This window comes from Oncorhynchus masou, chromosome 1, assembly GCF_036934945.1.
Source record: "Oncorhynchus masou masou isolate Uvic2021 chromosome 1, UVic_Omas_1.1, whole genome shotgun sequence".
NCBI classification, from domain to species: domain Eukaryota; kingdom Metazoa; phylum Chordata; class Actinopteri; order Salmoniformes; family Salmonidae; genus Oncorhynchus; species Oncorhynchus masou.
In genome coordinates this window covers 62533077-62560035 of record NC_088212.1, presented here as the reverse complement: position 1 = coordinate 62560035, position 26959 = coordinate 62533077, and the positions used below count along the sequence as shown (strand labels likewise).

The window sequence follows — 26959 nt, the reverse complement described above, 5'->3', positions numbered from 1 at the left end:
CTGGTAGTTAATAATTGATACCCCTGTCTCATTAATCCGACAGGAACCACAGCAGTGTCAGTGTGTTTATGTTGCACGCGCTCCTAAGTGAGGAATTTGTCTTGCAGGGGTAATTAGAAGAGGGATAATTTAAGCCATCCAGCTGTCTATTTAAAACAATGCAGACATGTACAAATGGGACTGCCATATTGGATATTTCCTCAGCCATGTTTATCTATGTAGTTGTAGTGACAATGAGAAGAAGACCTGGGTTCCTTTTTCCTCATTCCTCCGTAGTACAAAATACCCCCAAAACAACATAACTATTAAAACCATGAATATAGGGATAGACAATTACATTTAGCATTGAATTGTGATTTTATCTCGGTGTCATTGTGTGTGTGAGTGTGTGCGCGCGTGCACGCTTGCGTGTATTGGTGCCCTGGCTGCTTCCCTCAGTAACAGGCCATTCATTCCCAGCTGTTGTATTTATCTTTGTGTCTGCTAGGCAGAAAACATAGAAAGGTTGTCTGAGGCGTAGGAAACAGGTGGAGTGGTTAGATAATCTGTGGGTATGAATGGGCAGGGTGGTCAGGAATAGGAGACTAACTCTGTATTATTGCATTCCGTAGCTTTATGGACTGGACAGGAAAAGGTATATCCCCTGAGAGATTTTATCACATTCTCCTGGCTTTTGTTATTATTGACTGTTTGAAGGCAGTGGCTCATCATTGTTCTATGATTTAGGCACGACATAGTTCCAGCACGTCTCGGAATTAGTTTGTTTAGAATTTGAGTTGTGTATTTTTTTATGTTGGACGGCAAACACTGAAATGATGTCAGGCTAAAAAGCAACATTTTCCTCCACTGACAATAGAGAGAGTAAATCTATTCTCTGTGAAAGCATTGCCGTTTATCTAAAATGTTACCTCCTGCACTGCAACATTTTACTGTCCCCTAGTGTTCACTTGGGCAAACTACACCTGTCTGCCAGTTATTCAGTTCAGCACTGTTGAAACGTATTTATTTTTTATTTTACCTTTTTTTAACTAAGCGAGTCAGTTAAGAACAAATCCTTATTTTCAATGATGGCCTATCCCGGCCAAACCCAGATGAAACTGGGCCAATAGTGCGCCGCCCTTTGGCACTCCCAATCACGGCTGGATGTGATACATCCTGGATTTGAACCAGGGACTGTAGTGACTCCTTTTGCACTGAGATGCAGTGCCTTGGACTGCTGCGCCACTCGGGAGCCAAAACTGACCCATAGCTGAGTGTAACTAACTAATAGTTTTTTTTGCCAAATTGTGGCCTCTTCAAACATTCAAAATGACACATTTTCCCTCTAATTTGCCCCTTTGGACTTCCTGTGCTGTAAATGAAGAGATTTTTGCTCAAGGTTCACAATCCTCAGTTCACAGTGCAAACGAGGATAGTAAAGGGACACTTGGTTGCTGAACGTTGGAAAATGTGATGCAATATTTCTTGAAGACTCCAAGGAAGATCTTCATTATCGTCTTCCGGTCCATGATACAGAACCCAACTGTAACGAATCAAAGTATTTTAAGCACATAGCTTTCTCAGTCTAGTAACAATGACTCATAAGGCCCAAATGCACAGTGGCACTCACCATATATCAGAGGTCCTGAGAGGCCCAACACTTTCCTGGGCCTTTAAAAAAATGTAAGGACATGTGAAGCTTCAGGAAGTTCCCTGCTGGCTGTTTTTTTTAGTCCCGGGGGTTTGAGGCATGACATCACTGAGTTATTTTCCCTAGTCTCTCTGTTATCTTTGCAATCTCACACACACACCCAGTCCTCCCATATACTTTCTAGACCTCAGGGACTGTAGCTGCTGTTGGATCTGAAGACTGAACCTCACCTGAAGATAACCCTCTCATACAATAATGACTTTACAAGTACAAGAGGCCAACTTAGATGGCTATAAAGGCAGTATGATACTGTTCTTTATCTTACAGAAAAACACAGAAACCAAAACGTAGAGCGGACCATAGTTTGTACCAAGTATCAAAGCTATGCTATGCTAAACTAGTCAGTTCAATTCCATTTAGTATAATATTATTCTATTCCTTCTTGCATTTTTTTTAAACAATAAAGCTCACTTTTTGGACTTTTGAGTGCTACGTTTATTTTACACATACAAAATTGGTTCTAAATAAAAAGTTGTTGTTTTACACGATACAAACCATAGAAAAGATTGTGTTCACCATCGAGAGAATGATCATCAACCAAGGCACATATTGCTCTCTTACAGAATGACCTAGCTGCATACAAAAGGAATGCATTTTAATGTTTTCTCTTCTCCTTTTGGTGCCCAATACTGACACCCACTGAAGTGTATTTACACAGGTAGACTCACACATACATATAGCATCAATCAATGCACAATTACACATCAATTAAACTACAAGTGTAAAAAAACGACATATTTTACACTTACACTCAGCAGACAAAGACCAGTGTCAAGTAAAATAATTTTGAAAAAACTCAAAAGGTGAGGCCAGTATCAATATTCAGGCACATTTCTATATACAGTGTAGACAACTATATTTCCAGTACTCACAATCTCGATAACATGGATCCCGTATTGCCAAGTTACTTATTGCCGTAAGGTTTACAGAAGAGCACCACTAACAGTAAGAGCTTGTGAAATAGAATAGAGTTGTGCGCAGACAATGATCATTAATAGCATGGAACGAAGTAGATCAGGTATGTTATATAGAAATGGAGTACTAGAGACACAACATTACAGCACAGTTTACCAGTGGCATCTATTGTATGCCGAGGTTTCACCATACTGATCTTTGGTAGATGGTCAACACAGAAATTAAATGTTGCTTGTTGTTAAAGCCATCATGGCTCTTACATTGTTCTATATCTATTTTGCCCTCTCCAGAGGATTTTTCCCAGGCAGGAAAACAGGAAAACGGGACGCAATGTGTTGCTTTACTTTAAAAGATAACACGACAGGAAGAGGGCTTCCTCACACACATATGTGCAGGAAGCAGATTCCAGTGTTTTGTTTGGGTAATGTGTAGGGGCGGACTCTGGTGTTTAAAAAGGATGGGGGTCCAGCTCTCCATGTATATGATCCAGACAGGGAAGTGGTAAGATGGCTTCCACATATTGTATCCATGGTTTATGAGAAGTGGTCCCATGTAGGCAAAGCTTCAGTATACAACAAACAGTCCACATTTGAAATCAAATGGAATATAACGAAAACAGGGGTAAACCTTTGCTCTCTTTTTGCTATGTCTTCAGTCAAGAAGGACAATAGCGATAATGATAAACTTGATCTTGTGTAGATTGCCCTCATTATTTTAAGCTGTTTCAGCAAATGGAGCAGAAGCACTATGTTGAAGTAGAATATTGAAGCAGTATGTTAAAGCAGTATGTTGAAGCAGTATGTTGAAGCAGTATGTTAAATAAGAATTTTGAAGCAGTATGTTGAAGTAGTATGTTGAAGCAGTATGTTGAAGCAGTATGTTGCAGCAGTATGTTGAAGCAATATGTTGAAGAAGAATATTGAAGCAGTATGTTGAAGCAGTATGTTGAAGCAATATGTTGAAGCAGTATGTTGAAGCAGTATGTTGAAGCAGTTGTTGAAGAAGAATATTGAAGCAGTATGTTGAAGCGGAATGTTGAAGCAGTAGCTCTAGGATGAAAGGTTAAAGTTATTCAGATAACTTTGTGGTCATCCAAAGGACTATTGAGCTACTTCACATTTCCTGAGTTGGTTGTAATACTTTTGTTACAGTGGACCTCAGAGACTTGGGCTTTATCCACAACAATTGATGTGTTGATGAGTCCTGTCAAATACACGGGGAAAGACTTTAATTATTTCAGAGCTTCTGTTATCATTGTTTCCTGCCGGGCTCCCTGGACAATAGTAGCTCTTGGGGAGAAGGGTAATTCTGTCTGAAAGACAACTGCCACTGTGACTCACTGAATGACCCACCCTCTCTACATAGCTACAGTTGGTTTAGTCAACCATTAAAAAAAACCCACAATAAATCAAAATGAAGGGATACAGATTTCTGTGAGAGTAATCGGACAAAAAATCAAATATTTTCTTAATCTCCTCTGAAACCTCAAATAAATGTGAAACAAATAAATGAAGCACAGTTGTGGAATGTTAACGGTTTTCTTTACACCAAATCTATTTCCCTTTGTCGTCATATTCATGTGACAGAAACAAATAAAATGAAAGAAAAGGAAATAAAAGCACTATTTCTTTAAAATAATAATAGAATAATAATAATAACAAGGGACAAGAGTGGAAAAAGGAGAAGTAAGAGTAGGAGGAACAAGAGGTAGAAGAAGAGGAAAAAGAACGAGAAGAAGAGAGAATTACTTAAAATTGTCACACGCTTGAGTGGACCCTATCATAGTGTGCTATGATTGGACGGATTAGTGGAAGAAGTTAATCCCGATGTGCTTTTAGTCAAAGGAAGAGCTGAGAGAGCTGAGAGACATCCTGCCTGCTGGTCTTTAGGCTCAGTGTGCTCAATACGGGGAGTCACTTCCCTCAGATCCATCCACCCCGTAGAGCTCAGCCAGGGTTCTGAAGCGAGGTCCCCAGTCGTTTAAGAAGTCATAGTCAAGGTTAGAGCCAGTGGAGGAACTATCCAGGGAACTGAGGCTACCAGCCAGGGACTCTGGCCCCTCGTAGCCATAGATGTGCAGGGTATCGTAGGGGATCTCATCCCTGTCATGGTCAGCCTCGTCTTTCTTCACCTCAATCATCACGGCCATGTCTCCCTTGCACGCGGTTGGCGGTTTCTTCACCATGGCGTAAAGGCTGGGGCCCTGCCTCATGCTCATGCTTCCGTCATTCCGAGCTGAGGTCAGGATGGACACGTCGTAGCCGTTGGTGTCCATCTCCCCACCGCCCTCCTCGTCGTACGTCACTAGCTGCTCGTGGATCTCACTCTTACCCAGAGTGACCAGGGCATCCTTCTGGTGACGTTTTCTCATAGCGATCAGGATCACTATGACTGGAACGAGGAAGAAAACATGTTTAATATCCATGTCACACAGTTTGGGGTTTTAATAAGTACTAAAAAAGATAGAAGCGGAGGGGAAAAATATATATATATATTTCATGAGGCAAATTAAATTGGGTGTGAGAAAATATTTTGTCGAATGGGTCTCCAGTATATTTCTTTGGGATTCGTATGATAATGACTTCAATGTTTAATAGTTAATCATCACTTCATTCTGTGTCTTTGGAAACAAGACAGCCGAATAACTGATCATCTTCTCATTAGCCTTCCCATTCTTCTCATGTTTTTCCCACATTATCTGCTCTTGTAGAAGCCTACTGCAGCAGTGCGATTGCTCTCTGCTTCAAATATGAGCTTTTGATAAAACATCTCTGGCACATGGCTCATCTAATATGACAAATGGCTTTCTCCCAAGACAGCAGAGAAATTATCAAAGAGAATATTCAGCTCAATGATTCCCATTCATTCCACTATTTACTTCTTTTGTCCTGCATTCTTGAATATTATTTATCCAATCAGATACTGAGGTAAAACTCTTCAACTTTGCCCCCAAAAATAAACAAACAATAGATTGAAATTAGTTGCACATCCCCCATCATGTGTATTGTTCATTTTTATCGTTAATAAACCTATCCTTGTCCTTGTGTCGTAAATACATCTTGATTTTTACACCTTGAGCTGAAGTACCTTGTTTAATGATCTCTGTTTTTTTATTTCTTAGACGATTGCTCTATTTCACAACATGTCTTAATCAGGGACAGCGGTGTGGTAGAATGCCAGTTAAAATAGAGATGGCTGTATATTGTAGAGGAGAAATTGACTCACCCAGAATAGTCAGGATGCACACCAGTATAACAATAAGGGCGTGGACACTGACACCCATTTTGAGTTGGGCTGCTTTGCACTGGGTGTGGATCCTCTTGTTGTCACACCTGCATACTTTGATAGGCAGAGAGGTGATGCTGTTCATGGGAGGCCTGCCTCCATCGCTGATCCCAATTTCTATTACATAATCCCTGGAGTCCTCCAGGCTGAAGCCTCCATGTTTCAGCACTATGTTAGATGTGTTGTCTAGGAGAGGCGGACATAAAACGATGTTAGTTATTAGAGGTTTGCCATGGTTAGATTTGGAGGACATTTTTATACATTACATGGGTCTTCATAGCATTGGTTCCAACGGTGGACTGATCTTAGCTACAATTGACTTAGGTGCAAACATTTGCATCTACCTAATTTTTTCTACCTTCAATTTTTATTTCACCTTTATTCAACCAGGTAGGCCAGTTGAGAACAAGTACTCATTTACAACTGTGAACTGGCCAAGATAAAGCAAAGCAGTGCGACACAAACAACAACACGGAGTTACCCATGGAATAAACAAACATACAGTCAATAACACAATAGGAAAAAAATGTCTATATACAGTATGTGCAAATGGTGTGAAGAGGTAAGGCAATAAATAGGCCATAGTAGCGAAGTAATTACAATTTAGCAAATTAACACTGGAGTGATATATGTGCAGATGATGATGATGTAGAAATACTGGTGTGCAAAAAATAAAGTAAATAAAAACAATATGGGGATGAGGTAGGTAGATTGGATGGTGTCACGCCCTGTCCTTAGAGAGCCTTTTTATTTCTCCATTTGGTTAGGTCGGGGTGTGATTTGGGTGGGCATTCTAGTCTTTCTATTTCTTTGTTGGCCGGGTATGGTTCCCAATCAGAGGCAGCTGTCGTTGTCTCTGATTGGGGATCATACTTAGGCAGCCTTTTTCCACCTTTAGTTTGTGGGATCTTGTTTGTGTGTAGTTGCTTTCTGCACTGCATGTGGCTTTACTTTTCATTTTTTCGCTTTATTGTTTTTGTTCTTTGAGTTTCTCTTCCAAATAAAAGGATGGAAACATACCACGCTGCATCTTGCTTTTTGTATTTTGTTGTTTTTTTCGGTGTCATTTTAATAAAAGTAAAATCCTACCACGCTGCACCTTGGTCCAATGCATCTCTAAACGATCGTGACAGAAGATCCCACCACAAACGGACCAAGCAGCATGGCCAGGAGGAGCAGACATCCTGGACATGGGAGGATATCTTGGATGGTTAGGGATCCTGGACGTGGGAGGAGATCCAGGCCGGAAGTGATCGCCCACCATGGGAGCAGACGGAGGCAGCGAGGGAGGAACAATGACGACACCGGGGTTCGCGACCACGAAGGAAGCATGAGAGGCAGGCCCCAAAAAATGTTTTGGGGGGCACATGGGGTTGTTGGCGGTGCCAGGTTTCAAACCAGAGCCAACTCCCCGCACTCGCTTTAAGGAGCGTGTGACCGTTCAGGCACCATGTTATGTAGTGATACGCACGGTGTCTCCAGTGCGCATTCACAGCCCGGTGTGCTCGGTGCCAGCTCCCCTCACTTGCCGTGCGAATGTGAGCATATAGCCAGGACGGGTTGTGCCGGCTCAGCGCTCCTGGTCTCCAGTACGCCTCCTCGGTCCAGGATATCCTGCGCCGGCTCTACGCACTGTGTCGCCAGTGCGCCTTCACAGCTCAGTGCGTCCTGTGCCAGCGCCCCGCCCTTGCCGGGCTAAAGTGAGCATTCAGCCAGGACGGGTTGTGCCAGCTCTACGTTCCAGACCTCCAGTGCGCCTCCACGGTCCAGTATATCCTGTGTCCAGCTCCATGCACCCGGCCTCCAGTGCGTGTCTCCAGCCTGGTACGTCCTGTGCCTGCTCCACACATGAAGCCTCCAGTGATGATCCATGGCCCGGAGCCCCCAGTGATGATCCATGGCACGAAGCCTCCATTGATGATCTATGACCCGGAGCCTACAGTGATGATCCATGGCACGAAGCCTCCAGTGATGATCCATTGCCCGTAGCCTCCAGTGAAGATCTATGGCCCGGAGTCTCCAGTGACGATCCATAGCCCGAAACCTCCAGTGACGACACATGGCCCGGAGTCTCCAGTGACGATTCATGGCCCAAAGCCTGCAGTCCAAAGTCTCCGGCGACAGTCTGCAGTCCGGAGCCTCCGGCGACAGTCTGCGGTCCGGAGCTTCTGGCGACGGTCTGCGGTCCGGAGCCTCCGGCAAGGGTTCCCGGTCCGGAGCCTCCGGCGACAATCTATGGTCCGGAGCCTCCAGTGACGATCTCCGGTTCGTAGTCCCCGGCGACGATCTACGGTCCGGAGTACCCAGCGACGATCTACGGTCCGGAGTCCCCGGCGACGATCCACGGTCCGTTTCCCCGGAGGGATCAGCAAGCGGAGCGGGGTCTACGTCCCGGACCAGAGCCGCCACCGAGGTTAGATGTATGCCTACCACGCTGCACCTTGGTCCAATCCATCTCCAAATGATTGTGACAGATGGGCTATTTACTGATGGGCTGTGTACAGCTGCAGCAATCGGTTAGCTGCTCAGATAGCTGATGTTTAAAGTTAGTGAGGGAGATATATAAGTCTCCAACTTCAATGATTTTTGCAATTCTTTCCAGTCATTGGCAGCAGAGAACTGGAAGGAAAGGCAGCCAAAGGAAGTGTTGGCTTTGGGGATGACCAGTGAGATATACCTGCTGGAGCGCGTGCTACGGGTGGGTGGGTGTTGTTATCGTGACCAGTGAGCTGAAATAAGGCGGAGCTTTACCTAGCAAGGACTTATAGAGGACCTGGAGCCAGTGGGTCTGGCGATGAATATGTAGCGAGGGACTTTAGATAGGCAGGGCAGGATAGATATAGGTCTAATAAGCAGTTGAATCTGAGGGTTTATGTGTAAGTGAAACATTTCCGCACTAACAAAATCCCTAAAATCGCAGTAGGTAAGAATCCTCAAAGCAAGATAATTGAATGTGCTCAAAACCTCGAGATAAGAATTAGGCTTTTCCACATGGTTAGTCCCATGTGGATTAGACGTGAGATTATCTCCATGAGCTTTAGGTGCCAGTATATGTTGATAGAAACTGAGTATGCTCATTTTATATGTTCAATTTGGTTGGCCTCATTTTAGTAGAGTTACAGTATATAACCTATGAAGGATGTACTGTAGTGTATACAGAACATCAAAGCTAGAGATATGGTCTTGACATGCATGTCATCACTAATGTAAGAACAAATTCTCACTGTTCTTCTGGTCTTCCGCTGCTATGACCTTCTCTCTAGTTGCACTGGGCTAATGTGCAGCCTACTCCCAGTGTTCTGTGTTCCTGGCTGATCATTACATGGTGAAATGTCACATCAGTTCATTATGCAGTGCAGCCAACGAGGCAGCACAGACTGGACCAAGCCACCCCAGCGCTGCACTGAAAATGTTCCCCAGCCAGAGTGCCTCTGAGGCCGTCACTGTTGCTCTCCAAATATGTAATGAAGGGCTGCTGGTTTTAAAGAGCTTGTACATCATGAATATTTCAGGGGCTCTCAGCGGTTTGTTGCTGTTCTCGTTTCCACCCGACTAGATGGAGAACGTTCAGACGTCAGATAGTTTTAGAACGGAGCGCTGCCCAGGCTGATTCCTCGACCACTGGGGAGCACAGTGCTATCCTGAGCACATATCTGAACCAGCCATTCACCTTGGCCCTGTGATACCCACCTCACTGCCTCTCACACCAACCAACAGCTTAACATTAGTAGAATGTGTCTGCCTGCACAGCTTAAGGTGCCACAATAAAGGTGCTACTTGTCACATGTTCATGCATAGAAATGATCAGTTCTCTCACCGTTGTTATCGATGACTGAAAAGTTGCCATTCGGCTTCACCAACGTGTAGCTGAATGCGGGCAAATGATCATCTTTGTCTGTGGCACTTATGGTCCCAATCACCTGTGTGAGGGGAATACATTTAAATAAAGACTTAATGCAAGTTTCAGAAAAGTTTAATGATTGATGGCTTAGATGACGTCTAACTCTGGAAAAAATCCTACCGTTCCAGCCATATCATTTTCACAAACGAATATCTCTTCAATGGACAGCTCTGGTTTGTTGTCATTGATATCAATGACCAGTATGTTGACATTCACAAAAGATTCCAGTCCTGAAGAGGAGATGGGAAACGTTATTTTATTATTGGGAAATACCTAAACCATACTAGTTATTAAGATAAAAAATGTTTTGGACATTAATTACATTTCACGCAATAAATGTGTATTTGCTGTTAATAAGATTAAAGATGATGGCTAATGTCATACCATTTGGTTCCTCCTTAGCTTTAACCTGGAACATGTGATTGGCTACTAACTCCCGATCCAGCTTCCTCACTGTGAAAAGTTGTCCAGTTATGGGGTTGATACCAATGGGACTGTCCTTGTCCTCAATGGAATACCTGTAGAGGGCACATTGAAACGTTGTGGAAATCACCTCTCAGAAAAGAAGTGTTGTTAATTCTAGCATCAGTAGCATTTGAATATGCTGGAGTACCGTATGGCCTTGTTGGCTTGATCAGGATCTCTGGCTGAAACGACTCCAATATTATTGACCATCATTTCCTCTATGACATTAAAGTTGTAGATGCTCTTGGTGAATTCTGGCTGCTCATCAACATCTAGCACCTGGATGGTCACCTGGGCCTTGATCAAAGGATTGTCCTTATTATCCGCAGGGGACTGCAAGCGGTTCTCCCTCACATGCACAAAGAATGTGTAGCTGCTCTTGGTTTCATAATCCAGTCCCTGAAAAGTAGTTAAGGAACTTTAAGGAAAAGACTCAGTACATGTACTATATGTATAAATCTTCAGCAAATGTGTCACTCTCATACATATTCCCTACATCGTTATCTATAATGTACAGGCTTGTACTGATACTTTTTTTTTTTTCGCAGAATACTTTAAGTAGTTTAATTTTCATGACTTAATAATGGTCTTCAAGGAGTCTTTCAAGGACATTCATTTTCATATGTGCTTCAGAGAGTGCATGGTCTTATTTCTTTAGTGTCTGCTACTGTATAGTTTAGTGTTATGTGTCATTCGGTAATGCTCATATCTACAGTAGAGTTTAGGACAGATTCGGAAAGCATTAAACCTGGTTGCACTATAGAGACAAAAATGTGGATCGTTTTTTTTGTGATAAAAAAAAGTAACAGTTTAGGATGAGTGAAATACCTTTTTCAGCATGAGGTTGCCGTCTTTGATCTGACTGCTCTCCATTTCAAAAATGTCAGATGAAGGTGCTATGGTGAAGATGGGGTCTTTATTCTGGATCTCATCTCTGTCCTCCAGGACCATGGTGTCTATTCTCTGTCCCCGCTTCATGTCCTCTTTCACTCTAAATACATAGGAACCTAGGGAAAAAGACACTAAGTGTTAGTAAGAGAAGCTTCTGAGGGACAACATTATGGAATAATCCCAAATTTGCTACAAGGAATTCAGTAACAATCATTCATATTTAGGTTTATCTCCTATAAGACCAATAACTGTCAATGTGCTTTAACTGTATAGCTGTCAGGGATGTTCTTTTTTGCCCTTACTTTTGGTAAATGTGGCTATGTTATCATTGATGTCACTGACTGCGATGCTGACAGAGGTGGTGGCGGTGCCCCCTTGTTTAATTCCTCTCAGATCCTGGGCTTGAACCACAACCACATAGCTACTCTGGGTCTCACGGTCCAGGTTCTCATATTTGGTGGTGATAATCCCTGAAATGAAGAACATTCATTTAGTCTTTAAATTCATGACTCGTGCATCTTCAGAGACATGAATACAACAGTAAATGAATATGGGGTTATTAGGAAAGAATATTGAAAAGAGATGAAGATACAATGGACTTTATGACGTATGAGTTCCAATGAATGAACATCTCCTACCTGTTGTGCTGTCTATATTGAAGAAATCTCCCCCCTCTAATAATTTGTAATCAAGTTCTCCATTTGCAGTTGTTGGATCATCTGCATCAGTGGCTGTGACTTCTATCACTTTAGTTCCTACACAGGGAAGAAATAAAGAGAAGTGATTTAGCAAAAGCATTCTTTAATATCCAGCATAACCATCCCTGTGTTTAGGATTTAACCTCCTGTACCTCTTTTGGATCTCTCTTTGATAGAAGCGTTGAACGATTTAGTAAACACTGGATCATTGTCATTGATGTCAGTAACCAGGATCACAAAGTCTTCCACTTTCTCCACCAATTTGTTGCTGGTATCAACCAGCTTTGCACTTAGATGGTATTTGCTTTTCACCTCTCGGTCCAATCGTTCAGTGACAAAGATGTCTCCTTTTTCATCCACTTTGAAGATTGTGTTGGCACCTTCTCCCTCAATGACATAGTGTGTCCTGTCACCAGACTTCGTTGACTTTAACTACAAATAGAAAAACAGATGGCAATGTTAAGATAAGACATTCTGATCTATCAGATATATCATTACTGTATATCCTCATTCAACTCTCTGGCTTTCTACCTGAGCCTCCAAGGTAAAACAATGACATACCTTTCCAAGATAATATTGGAAGTAGGTTGGCCTTTCCTCCTCCACGTAAAGGTTGTTCCACAACCACTCTCTCTTGTGCCTGTGGAGAACTGGGCTGGTTTGGAGTGCTGGCCTCTGATCCATATGTTCAGCCATGGTTAGACTGAGGGTCAGGGCCAAGGCAAAGAGACCCATCCACAGCTCTGGTGCCGTCATCTGCCTCCATGCAGACTGTCTCATCATCTGAAGGAAGGGAGAAGCAGATAATTAAATTTGGGCCATTGAGACCACTCACGCCTCAGGCAACACTACTAGCTCAAAAAATATTTGTCTTCTTTCAATTGCTTAGCTATTACTTCAGGTGTGTTTAATTAAGCTTGACTGGCATGCCCAGTGGGCAGGGTTGGCACTTTTGGGAGTTTTCCGCTAGAAAAGTTGAATGGACACTTTATTTAATGGACACTTTCTCTGTGGCCAAGAGGATAGCTAAGCATTAAAGCAGTCCATCCCAGATAATATCCTTTATCTGGATTATTCCACTCTTATTGTTGCCAGCCCTTAAGCAGTGGATATTAAGATGAGGGGGATTATGGTTCATAAATGTTCCCAAATAGCTTAATATCATATTCTAAAGTCCAAAAACTACTACGATCAAATTACTTTCAATACAACCCCATATAGCACAGATAAGAACGTCTCTTATATTCTCCACACTGACAATAGGCTTATCTTGGCCTTTGAGGTAATGAACTTGGCAGGTAAATATCTTATCACGTTTTGTTGTCCCACTAGCGACTCCTGTGGCTGGTCGAGCGCAGTGCACGCAGACAACGTGCCAGGTGTACGGTGTTTCCTCCACATTGGTGCGGCTGGCTTCCGAGTTAAGCGGGCATTGTGTCAAGAAGCAGTGCGGCTTGGTTGGATTGTGTTTCGGAGGACGCACGGCTCTCGACCTTTGCCTGTTCCGTGTCCGTATGGGAGTTGCAGCAATGAGACAAGACTGTATCTACCAATTGGATACCACGAAATTGGGGAGAAAAAGGGGTAAAAATATATATAAATAAATAAAATAAAATATTGGAAAACATTGACTCTGTGCTGTAATGTAAAGAGTCAAACAAACTTTCCTATATATGGTTGTCTTGTTACTCCTAATCGTATGTGTTAACTGTGCGTCATTCAATGTCCTTCCTGCCACACCCTGAAGTTTATCCCCTAAAGGAGAGATAACTTTTTTCAACTCCAGGCACTTTAGAGATAGACATCCTCAATCGTCACTGTTTGCAGCTGTCTTTAGTAGTCATGGATGGCCCATTATGTCCAAAATTGCATTTTTAAAATATCTCCTTGTTCTGTTACTGGGTACTTACAGTGAGTCCTCCCAGTGAGGTCATGATGTCTGGCCTTTTATCAAGGAGAGGAAGTGTAAACACAATGCCTTTGGGAAATAACATTCCCATTTCTAATGAAGGGTCATCATTAAGCTACTGCTACTGTGGCCTCACACCCTTCCTGCAATTCAATTTCTGCCCCCGTCTTCTTCCCCCTCTCTCTTTCTCCCCCTCTCTCTCAGTCGCTCTGGCTCTCTCTTTCTCTGACAATTTTCTTGAGCAGTAGCGAGAGTTAAGGAGACAACAATGGGATTTTAAACAATGTGTTAAATTAGATGGTTTAGGTAGGATGCTATCAGACAATGGTAAAGTATTTCATTCAGGGCCTCAGCTATACCTAGTTCAAATGGATCAATCCCATTTGAACTCTTAAATGACAGGCAAGCTTATATCCAGAATATCAGTTTCTTGTTCTCCTCAAAGCGAGTCCATTGACCTTTCATTTGAATGCCATTCAATGATAACTGAAAGTCAATTTCTCTGTCTGTGCCATTTTATATGCTGTCTATACAAATGTCAGATTTGATGACCATGTAGACATTTTTCTGAAGTTTTCAATAATGCAGCTAATCATGTAGAAAAAAAGAGGAATACGTACTGTATTTTGAAATACGCTGTACATTATTCAGCTTGAATTCATCTTAGTAGGCTATGACTCACAGTTCACAGGCTGGTATGCCTGAGACAATTGGTGCTGTGTTCCAACCCCAAGTAGCACACAAAGCTATATGGAGTATCCACATTTACATTTAACATTTTACATTTAAGTCATTTGGCAGACGCTCTTATCCAGAGCGACTTACAAATTGGTGAATTCACCTTATCAATTGATCAGTTAATGGATATAGTCATACAACCTGACTTGATGCACCTGCAATCTCTAATCATATACTGTACTGTAACATTAGTTGAAAAATATGCAATATTTGGTACTATCAAGGCAAGCACTCAGCATACACATTATGTTGAGTTCTGTCTATCCAAGATCAACTATCAAGCAAGCCTCAATACTGTGATGATACTGTAGAATCAAGTGACGTACAATATGTGTGTGTGGGTGTGTGTGTTTGCCCGCTGTAGATTAAAACAGCTTTAATCACATAGCAGCTTCCAATAATCTGTCTGCCTACTCACTCCTCTAGGAAACTCCGTCTGTCACTGATGAGCCGTCTCCTCAGCCCTGCTTCACCCACCCAATATCACACTGGACTCACTGGTTCTCTCTGGCAGCACTTATTCTCTGAGTCTGACAGACAGTGTCTATCTATCACACCGCTTCTTCGAGCTCTTTCACCACAGTTATTTGACATTATATTTGCTATAAGGATTAGTTCAGTGTCATTAGATGTTATTTGACTAGTTGAACTGCTATCCTAGTGTTCGGCTGTATGTTCGGCTTCATTGTCATCATTTCAAGTCTCGACAATTAGTCCTGGAGCACCTGCATCTTGATCTATCGAAACAATTCAATGTTATTAACACTGTCATAAATCTGGTATAGGTAAATTAATACAATGCTATGTTTGCCTACTTTTGAAAGGAAAACGATATCTGAGGTTGAGTTACCTTACACTTACGTCATAGAATACAAGACTCAATACGTTGTACACTACTGTGTAACTCAAGATGCACAGATGGTTTCAGGATTTCTTTTGATTTATTTCTCCCTCATGGCTACAGAGTATTAGTGTAGCACACATCAACATAGTCAATCTGGTATCAAATTGTCTCGAGGGTTCAGCCTTGCACTCGGGGCTAACGTTATCAAATCAGTCGCTGTTGTCCATTGTGGTGATAGATTATATGCGTTTGAGACGCAACAAGATACAACATACTGTATCGATGTGGTATTTAAATCATACATTTTATACGTGTCCACACAAATTATAAAATGTAATGTCTAACAAAAATTACAATAGAAACAAAACAATTCATACAGTATAAATGACTGGAATGACTTACCAGAGATTAATTATTTTCTGAACTCCTGCTTTTTAGCTCGTCCAATGCGTATGAGGCAGGTATAAGTCACAGGTAGATCCTGGGTGAAAGAGCATTAGTAATGTTAGCTGTTGGCTGTGGACCTGTCAGATTCTCTTCTCAGAGGGGAGCACTAAGAACTTCCAGGCCAGCACAGTGGCCACAGAGATCAGCCCAGTTCCCCTGGTCACGTTTCCTGTTATAGTCCCTCTCCTCTCCTAATTGCAGCCTGAAGAGCAGAGCCTGGGCTGAGGGGGGAGAGGGAGGCATGCGATGCGTGTATCACAGCGCCGCACGTCGCTGCTGAAGTGACTGGAGGAGGCGGTGAGAGCACCAGCCACATGTTAAGAGGCAGGCAGACTGTGGTGCGTGGAGGGGCAGAGCGGTGTGAGAAACATTACATTTCTGCTCTCGCCTTCTTGATGAAAACACAAAAAGAAGGAGAGAAAGCAAAGAGATTCATTATTCATACCTATGGGACAAAGTTTATGATAAACAGGTTATAGACGTTAATCCCATGAGATTTCCCACATAGTGGTATTGCATTTTTCAGGGCTACGGCGGCGTATCTGCCTCTGAGATCTTGTCTAAGTCGGTAAGTGAGATGAGTGGGCTTTCTCCAGTACTCTCTCGCTTGTCCCTTGAGCATCATCTGTAATTTGGGGAATTGGACTGGAGCTGTACCCTGTAGAGCTGAAGGGAGGCAGTCAGTTTAGTGAGATTAGTTTTAAAGAGACGGCAAGCCTATTTGACAGAAGACCAAGGATGATACCTTAGGGGAGCGAGAGAGAGAGACTATTTGACTTTTGTTTGTTTGTTTTCCTGCTTGGCAACCGTAACTCTTCTCAACATTTTCGTAGATCAGACAGCAGACAGACAAGTAGCTCTAGAATAGCCGTCCCTGCAGTGGGAGCAGCAAATCACCCTCCTGTCTCTCTCCGTGTCTCTTACTGTTCTATTATTCTGTCGTTATTCACCTGCTTTGACCTCACTTTACATTTCAAATCATTCTTTGATGGCTACTTGTAGGTATTTCCTTCTGGTAATGGACTCTCAAAAGAAAGCAGCCATTATTATAATTATAGGGGTCTGTATTACAAGAAAATTACACCATCCTGTCACAGCAGGGGTCATGGTTCTAGCTGTAAATGGTAGGAGCGAGGGGATCTGCTTCTTCTGTAGATATATTCTGTATATAGTTGCACACTTAAAGAGAGAGATATGATATTATGCACATAGCTATTCAGCTGTTTAGATATTAGATATAGTCATGGGAATCTACAGGGTTCCCAGGGGCGGGACCGTGCTTAAGGATTTTCCTTGTAGCCTATGCAGAGACTCAGATACTCTTCATGTGTCTGGGAAATGTAATGAAAGTTCCTCTGTAATACTCAGAGGACGCTCAGTGGAATGCAGCAGTGCTTTGACCTAATGATATTACTGGAAGTTCTTCTCATTTTCCATTTTGGCAGTAATTTCTGTTTCAAGTGGTCAGATAGTGGTTGTGTCACACTGATGTCTTGACCATTGAGACAGTGTTTAACCCTGTCCAGTCCTTGGTGTGTGATCCTTGATGTTCATCACAGCCATCGAAGGGGAGTCAATGCCTTGTGAAGTGTGCTCTTTAAAAACAGCAGGGTTCTTGCCATAGTTCATTTGCTTTGGGCAAGCAGTACGCTGCATAGCCCCTTAGAGAATGGTGGTGACGTACAGTTTACAAGAACTCATCTGACTGATCTCAATGCGAATGTGCCTGAGGTGTGCTGTGTGACTGAGATATGGGAAGGAACCAACTTTATACCCCCCCCCCCCCATCCCAGATCAAAACATATCCCCGTCCCATCTCAAACACTATGCATTCTTCAACATTTTAAGCATTGAACTGACACCCCACTGGATTATTTTGTGCTGCTTTTTGTAGAGGGTTGTTTTCTTTTCTCTCCCCATGATTCTACCTGACTGTGATTGCCCCCCACTTTCGTCACTTTTCAAGCTTCTCGGATCGTCAATCCAGCCAGCGAGAGGTTATTTCAATGACACCAACCTGATGCAGAGGGTTGTGCCCCTCTCACTTTCCAGGGCTTACTGATGGTGCCTACAATGCACTCTAGATCTGGTGTTGGGGGGAGATCATGGTAAATTATGCAACATGTTGGAAGCGTTCCTCTTCACTGGTTAAGTATTCAAGTTGGAAAATGTTATGCTTCCAATACAGTCAGTGTTAATTCAGCTCAGCTAGACTGTGGTGGCTGGATGCTCACTCTAAATAAAGGGAAGTAAAAGATACAATCGAGTGGAAATAGGGAATTGGATACATTCAGTAAGGAATACAATGTACAGTGCCATGTTTTTAAACACTGAAAGTAATTATATCAAATGTCTAACTGTGTAAACTAAAAATGACATCTAGGTCATGTTACCTTGACAGTTCAACGGATAACCACTTTAACGATGTAGTGCTGTAATAAAACATTTTATTTGACTGCTTTGACCGGGATATAATTCACAAATTCACTATATTTTGGTACAGTTTCTCTAAAACGAAAAACAAGCTTGCACTCCACTGTTAACTCCAACAACAATCCAAACACATATGACATTGGCTTGTTTTTTTATGATAGTGAGATGTGTGGAGTTGAAGAAACCTGAAGCGATGCTCTGAAAAAATGAAAGAGAAAGCCGCTTAGTTGTTTGAGAAAATAGACTTAGGCAACGCTTTCATGTTGCTTTCCTTAGACTCACATATTGAAACCATTAATTCCCAGAATATATTCCCTTCAGGTTTTTAGACTTGAGAGAGTTAAAATTGCCATAGCGTTTCATCATGGTGTTGCACTTTGCCCTTCATACCTTCTCTCAAAAACAAACTGCACAGACAATGCATTATGGGTAACAACAAGAGAAAGCTCTTCATTTGTCAAAAATGGACCAATAAAACAGGACCAATAAAACCAACAGATATTATAATTGTCATATGTCAATTGATATTTTACTCCCAACATAGCTCATTTAAATCAGGAATCAGATGCAGAAATCATACATTATACGGAATGTGCCTTTAGGACTTTGTATTTACCCTTGAAGACTTTGTAAAGAAGGTATTTACTTTTTTTAAAGATGGCACTGAAGAACACGGCTGATGTTTTACATTCTCCCAACCAATTGTGCAATTTTGTATTTTTTTGCATTTTATGTAACTTTAAAAAAAAACTTATTGTGTACATAAAGTCACTGCTACCGTCTCTTATGACCGAAAGCTGCCCAGTGACACGAACCTACCAGACGAGCTAAATCACTTCTATGCTCGTGTCACGATCGTTATAAGGAGGGGACCAAGATGCAGCGTGGTATGTTTCCATCCTTTTATTTTTAAGAGAAACTCAAAGAACAAAAACAATAAAGCAAAAAAACGAAACGTGAAGCTCAAAGTAGTGCTCGCAGGCAACTATACCTAGACAAGATCCTACAAAGCACAATGTGGAAATGGCTGCCTAAATATGATCCCCAATCAGAGACAACGATAAACAGCTGCCTCTGATTGGGAACCATACCAGGCCAATATAGATCATAAATCACCTAGATAAACCACCCTAGTCACTGTCACGCCCCAACCAACATAGAGAATAAACAGCTCTCTATGTTCAGGGCGTGACAGCTCGCTTCGAGGCAAGCAACACTGAGGCATGCAAGAGAGCATCAGCTGTTCCAGACGACTGTGTGATCGCGCTCTCCGTAGCCGACGTGAGTAAGACCTTTAAACAGGTTGTTACGGTTTTCTTCTGTCGAAAGAGAGGCAGCGTGGTTATCTTTATACATCTTTAATGAAGATGATAAATGAACAATATACAAAAACAATAAACGTTAAACCGAAACAGCCCTATCTGGTGCAACAAACACAAAGACAGGAACAATCACCCACGAAACACTCAAAGAATATGGCTGCCTAAATATGGTTCCCAATCAGAGACAACGATAAACACCTGCCTCTGATTGAGAACCACTCAAGGCAACCATAGATTTACCTAGACTACTCCACTAAACCACAATCCCATAACCTACACAAAACCCCTAGACAAAACACACCACATAAATACCCATGTCACACCCTGGCCTGACCAAAATAATAAAGAAAACACAAAATACTAAGGCCAGGGCGTGACACAGGTCAATATTCACAAGGCTGCGGGGCCAGATGGATTACCAGGACGTGTGCTCCGAGCATGTGCTGACCTACTGGCAGGTGTCTTCACTGACATTTTCAACATGTCCCTGATTGAGTCTGTAATACCAACATGCGTCAAGCAGACCACCATAGTCCCTGTGCCTAAGAACACAAAGGCAACTTGCCTAAATGACTACAGACCCGTGGCACTCACGTCCGTAGCCATGAAGTGCTTTGAAAGGCTGGTAATGGCTCACATCAACACCATTATCCCAGAAACCCTAGACCCACTTCAATTTGCATACCGCCCAAACAGATCCACAGATGATGCAATCTCTATTGCACTCCACACTGCCCTTTCCCACCTGGACAGCTCAGTGTTCAACACCATAGTACCCTCAAAGATCATCACTAAGCTAAGGAACCTGGGACTAAACACCTCCCTCTGCAACTGGATCCTGGACTTCGTGATGGGCCGCCCCCAGGTGGTGAGGGTAGGTAGCAACACATCTGCCACGTTGATCCTCAACACTGGAGCTCCCCAGGGGTGCGTGCTCAGTCCCTTCCTGTACTCCCTGTTCACCCACGACTGCATGGCCAGGCACAACTCCAACACCATCATTAAGTTTGATGACGACACAACAGTGGTAGGCTTGATCACCGACAACGACGAGACAGCCTATAGGGAGGAGGTCAGAGACCTGGCCGGGTGGTGCCAGAATAACAACCTATCCCTCAACGTAACCAAGACTAAGGAGATGATTGGACTACAGGAAAAGGAGCACCGATCACATCCCCATTCTCATCGACGGGGCTTTAGTGGAGCAGGTTGGGAGCTTCAAATTCCTTGGTGTCCACATCACCAACGAACTAGAATGGTCCAAACACACCAAGACAGTCGTGAAGAGGGCACTACAAAGCCTATTCCTGCTCAGGAAACTAAAAAGATTTGGCATGGGTCCTGAGATCCTCAAAATGTTCTACAGCTGCAACATCGAGAGCATCCTGACCGGTTGCATAACCGCCTAGTATGGCAATTGTTCGGCATCTGACCGTAAGGCGCTACAGAGGGTAGTGCATCCAGGACCAACCATCCAGGACCTATATAATCGGCGGTGTCAGAAGAAAGCCCATAAAATTGTCAGAGACGTGTCACCCAAGTTAGGGACTGTTTTTTCTGCTATCGCACGGCAAGCAATACCGGAGCGCCAAGTCTAGGACCAAAAGGCTCCTCAACAGCTTCTACCCCCTAAGCCATTAGACTGCTGAACAATTAATAAAAATCACCACCGGACAATTTACATTGACCCACCCTATGCGTAGTCACTTCGCCCCCACCTACATGTACAGATTACCTCAACTAGCCTGTAGCCCTGCACACTGACTCGGTACCGGTGCCACCTGTATTTTTATTGTGTTACTTTTTATTATTGCTTTTTATTTTAGCCTACTTGGTAAATATTTTCTTCTTCTTGAACTGCGCTGTTGGTTAAGGGCTTGTAAGTAAGCATTTCACGTTAAAGTCTACACTTGTTGTATTCCGCGCATGTGGCAAATAAAGTTTGATTTGATTTGAATAGTCAGCATAGAATATTTGGGGTAGTCTGCCTTTAACTCATGACGTACAAACTCCCATGATGCATACTGTAGGTCCGTACTGTATAATGTATGCCCTGACTCACGTCCCTGTCCTCACATCAGCTACACTACAAAGACTTTTTGTTGTCTTATTACACATTTGGAAAATCAGTAGTTCTGGTAATCTCATCTGCTCAGTCCTAATCAAGCAGTTCCAGCCCTCACAGTCCTTTCCGTAGTGTCAAGCCTCGGCTTCCTCCCAAACTAATCGGGAGCTCATGTTCTGTGTTTGAACCTTCTCAAAGTGGCCACAACGGGTAGCGGTTTATCTGCTCTCTACATTTAATCAGGGAGCAGATTTGCACTCTTGCAGTTGTTTTCTGCAACATAACCTCTCTGGCCAATGTGCTGGGCAGCCCACAAAGCCGGCCTTTTAATTTCGGATTGGGAAAAGAACAAAGAATCAACATAATTCTTAGCTTATCAGCGTAGGCTATGTTTGTCTGTTGTGGGAAGTGGTTTGCTTTGAAGTATATGCATTTTGCTTGTTTGCTGTCTAATTGCACACTGATGCGTACACTCAGGCACGCACACATGCACCCTCGCACAGACTCAGTCACAGACAAATGCAGACAAAAACACGTAAGCCAAAATGTATCCATCATAGACAAACACAGACTGACACATACTGTGTCACAATCTCTCTGTCACTGGCATAATTGCCTCTGTATCTGCGGGAACATAAGTTCTCAGCTGGCCAGCTGTGTGCCATCCAAGGGATTTCCATTTTCTCAACAAAGAAGATCAAGGTTAAAGGTTCTAAGGGGGGATGTAGCTACTGTTTCAATAGGAGGAAGTGGGATTGACCTAGCACAACAACAACATTCCTCCACTGCTGGTCAAAAGTTACCTCTACATTACAATCTGCATGTACCTATTTTTATTATTACCTGGCAAAATGAAGTGACTTGGCAGTTAATTAATCAGACATTTCAAAATCAGATTATCACCTCTCCAATCTTGTTCATATCCAATTTAAATATTCAATAGTACAAGTTATTTCCATAGAGTTCCTTAACAGGTTATTGACAATGTTATTTTGTTTGACTCCATCTGCTCTGAAAAGGCTTGTAAAATTGAAATGATGGTCACTCATGCAAGGATGATATGACAAGCAATGGGATTATCAGACTATTAAAGAAGATTGAATCAATATCGAAAGGATCACTACAGTATGTTTTCTGCAGCTTTAAAACCCAATTTAGTGGCCTAGTCATCCAAAACACAGAGTAAAGAGGACTCCATCTGGAAGGGAAGAGTGAGAGGGGGGTTACCCTCAATCTTCCTCACACATACTGACACACAAATCCCTGGTCCCCGCTCACAGCAGTGATAAACATTATTTTACGTCACCTCATCTCAATATCTACAAGCTTCATTGCACTGCTCTTCTACCTCTACATATTATCATCCTGTAACTTACTGTAGCCAAACACAGGGTAGCCTCTGAACCACAACAATATATAGGCTAAACTGAGGCTGAAAATGGCAGCGTTTGAAAGTGCAAAGTATTTTCTTTGATTTCAAATGAAACACTTCAGTCAAGTCCGATTCACTTTGCTATAAGCTTTTTATAAATTAAATTGAAACGTTAGGTTTGGAGAGCTCTTTGATCCTATAGCTACACAACAGCAGCTGGCCTATCTGGCGTGTTCAGGGGAGTAATTTGACCAGGATGGATTCCCTTGTTGTTTATAGAAGGTTGGGATCATCCACGGTATCCGTAGAAAATACTTTTAAGCCTGTTATTAGAGTGGACATCCAAAGACTGATAACGGGGAAATGATTTGTGTCGGATTTTGATCCACTTTAGCATTGTAGCCTACATTTTCTAACCAATATTTCCAGGAAAAATAAAACGTTTTGGACCCTGGTAATTGGAGAGGAAATGTGTGCCTCTTAAGTGGAATTTTAGATGTATGGATTTAGAAGCTGTAGTGCTTTGCCCAGCCCAAACCAAAGCCACAGTTGAACCCTTTCTACATTTGACTCAAGGCAAAGGGATAACGTTTTTGTTTATTATATGCCACACGAGACACCACAATAGAGAGAAAACACAAACAGAAACATCACAAGAGCTGATATTTCTGTGAATGTCCCCGAAAGCTTGGGGGAAAAAGGTTGAGCTGGCTGTTAGTGACTTATTAGACACAGTCACGGACAGAGGCAGGATACTCAAGCCCTTTGTCAGTAGCCGCAGGCCGCAGTCTTAATTGAAGCATGATTAATAAATAAACCAAACTCCTACTGATTGTGGATTATCTCTATAAAAATACCTAATTAATCCTGCATATGAATGTCATTATTTTCCTATTTCTAGACATTGAAAAGCTCTTGCCTCCCATTGGTTTCTGCCTGAGAGAGGGAGTCGTTTTAACTTGAGTAATTGCTTTCGAACACAGTGGATTTTTAATGACACAATAAGACTTCTTTTGCATCCACAAAGATGCTGTGCTGATAGCAAAGCTCATTGATAGAAAATAATCAAATGGTTCTGCCTAGGAGATAAAAGCTATTTGAGAGGATAATGAATCATTTTTGTTTGTCCCTCTCAGGGTTGGTAACAGATTACCCTCAGAGAGAGAGAGAGAGGGGGGAGGGGAGGGAGAAAAATACAGAGCGAGAGAAAGAAAGAAAGAGCGAATGGCACTCCATTCCAATTTACCCACTCACCATGAAGTTACAGCCATGCAAAACACAAACTCATGCATAATGAATGCCAAACATAAGAATAAAATTAAACCCACTCGCTCTGCCTCATTGTGTCCCCAATTTCAGGCATAAAATTGTGTCTGAGAAACTGAGCTAGAGGAAGAGCGTCGGAAGCACTTCAATAACCTAACACACTTATCAATTAAAACATGGAACAAAAACTGGAAAAGATTATTACAAATTACCTGGTATATATCAGTCTGTGGTAGAAATTACCTCCTTCTCCTCCTGTGGACTGGAGTTGTGTGGTTTGCTCAAAGAAAGGGCTTTTCTTTTTAGGGGCTGGAATTAATAGTCTTATTAATGGGTGCTAATCAGTAAAAATAGCAATGGGGTACTGTTTAGTCTGCCACACATAGTACATGTATATATGCTCCACATATTCATCAAGCGTGAAGTGCCCCTGGCTCCCTGGTGAATACGTCTACCACAGTAAACCTGAGGTTACATCTTCTGCCTTCTCAATGCTTTGAGGTCATTAGGAGTGCCTTGTTGCACACCTCAAAATATGATGCTGGATCATTGACCCGTTGCTCGTTTATGAAAGGGAACCTTTGTTGAGTGAATAGGTGTTCAGTACAGTATCCCCAGACTAAATGGGAGTCAGTAGAGGCTTAGAGGAATAGGGTGATATACAGCACCTTCAGAAAGTATTCATAATCATTTACTTATTCCACATTTTGCTGTTGTACAGCCTGATTTCAAAATGGATACCATTAAAAAAAACATCATCCATATACACACAATACCCCATAATGACAAAGTGAAAACATGTTTTTAGACATTTTTGTAAATGTATTTCAAATTAAATACAGAAATCGCTAATTTACATAAGTATTCAGACCCCCGAGTCAATACTTTATAGAAGCACATTTGGCAGTGATTACAGCTGTGAGTCTTTCTGGGTAAGTCTTTAAGAACTTTCCAACATTTGCCCATTATTCTTTAAAAAAATCTTCAAGCTCTGTCAAATTGGTTGTTGATCATTGCTAGACAACCATTTTCAGGTCTTGCCATAGATTTTCAAGTAGATTTAAGTCAAAACTGTAACTCGGCCACTCAGGAACATTTATTTTATTCTTGTTAAGCAACTCCAGTGTATATTTTAGCCTTGTGTTTTGGGTTATTGTCCTGCTGAAAGGTGAATTCATCTTCCAGTGTCTGGTGGAAAGCAGACTGAACCAGGTTTTCCTCTAGGATTTTGCCTGTGCTTACCTCTATTCCATTTATTATTTTTATCCTGAAATACTCCCCAGTCCTTAAGGTTTACAAGCATACTCATAACATGATAGAGCCACCACTATGCTCAAACATATGGAGAGATACTCAGTAATGTGTTGTATTGGATTTGCCCCAAACATTGTTTTCAGGATATATTTTTTTCAGTATTACTTTAGAGCCTTGTTGTAAACAGGAAACATGTTTTGGAATATTTTTAATTCTCTACAGGCTTCCTCCTTTTACTCAGTCAGTTAGGTTAGTATTGTGGAGTAATTACAATGTTGTTGATCCATCCTCAGTTTTCTCCTATCACAGCCATTAAACTGTAACTGTTTTTAAAGTCAGCATTGGCCTCATGGTGAAATCTCTCACTCTCTGACAACTGAGTTAGGAAGGACGCCTGCATCTTTGTAGTGACTGGGTGTATTGAAACCCCATCCAAAGTGTAATAACTTCACCATGCTCAAAGGGATATTTAGTGTGTGTTTCTTTCTTCTTTACCCATTTACCCCACCCTGGTCTTTGTGGTCGAATCTGGGTTTAAAATTTACTGCTCGACTGAGGGACCTTACAGATAATTGTATTTGTAGGGTACAGAGATGAGGTAGTCATTAAAAATTACATAGAGTGAGTCCATGCAACTTATTATGTGACTTGGTAAGCACATTTTTAGTCCTGAACATATTTAGGCTTTCCATAACAAAGAGGTTGAATACTTATTGACTCAGGACATTTCATTAATTTGTAAAAAATTAAGAAAAACAAAATTCGATTTTGACATTATTTAGTATTGTGTGTAGGCCAGTGACAAACACATCTCAATTAAATCAATTTTTAATGCGGTCTGTAACACAACCAAATGTGGGAAAAGTCAAGGGGTGTGAACACTTTCTGAAGGCACTGTAGGTATTATGATGTTATGGCGTGATGTTTTCCTCTAATCGGAATACGTCTTTCATTAGCACTACCTCTTTTTCATTCCTTCCCTCATATCAACAACAGTATCGACAATAGAAATGAAAAATACAAACGACTACAAACCCATGCAGGCCATGCAAAGTGGAAGATTACCGTGAGATATTTAATCCCTTTATCTTTTCTCATCTCTTGATTGCTTGGCTAAAGCCACTTCTCCCCACACTTTCCAGTCTCCACACCTTCCGACCTGTTTATAGCTTTTATTCCAGACTAAGTTGGGCCCCAATCCCATGGAGGGGATCTGATTAAACCGCTGCACAGAGTGTCTGTCTAGTCTAGGTGATTTTCTTTGTTCCATCATCCCACCCTTCTAACATTCCAAGAAGGAAACAATACCCCTTGTTCTTGCACACATGAAAATAAGGTCAATAGCACACTGAAAAAGGAAGAACAAAAAAAGACATGGGAGGGAATGGGGGAGTTAGTTACTTCCTTTTAAAATAACCAAGGTTAATTTGCGAGCTGTCCATCATGTCTTTGTGAAATACAGTA

The 26959-nt window shown here is 42.1% G+C and overlaps 1 protein-coding gene across 1 annotated transcript; it reads right to left on the bottom strand.

The window, feature by feature from the left end:
* Nucleotides 1–1908: 1908 nt before the first annotated feature.
* On the bottom strand, nt 1909–26709 carry LOC135547583 (cadherin-5-like). Its single transcript, XM_064976711.1, has 13 exons — nt 26561–26709; nt 15739–15817; nt 12407–12628; nt 11998–12277; nt 11786–11902; nt 11450–11617; nt 11085–11263; nt 10405–10655; nt 10176–10309; nt 9912–10021; nt 9708–9810; nt 5831–6076; nt 1909–4996 (listed from the first exon to the last, which is right to left on the bottom strand). The coding sequence occupies exons 3-13, from the start codon at nt 12626–12628 to the stop codon at nt 4506–4508; spliced, it is 2301 nt and encodes a 766-aa protein (XP_064832783.1). The 5' UTR covers nt 15739–15817; nt 26561–26709; the 3' UTR covers nt 1909–4505.
* Nucleotides 26710–26959: the final 250 nt, after the last annotated feature.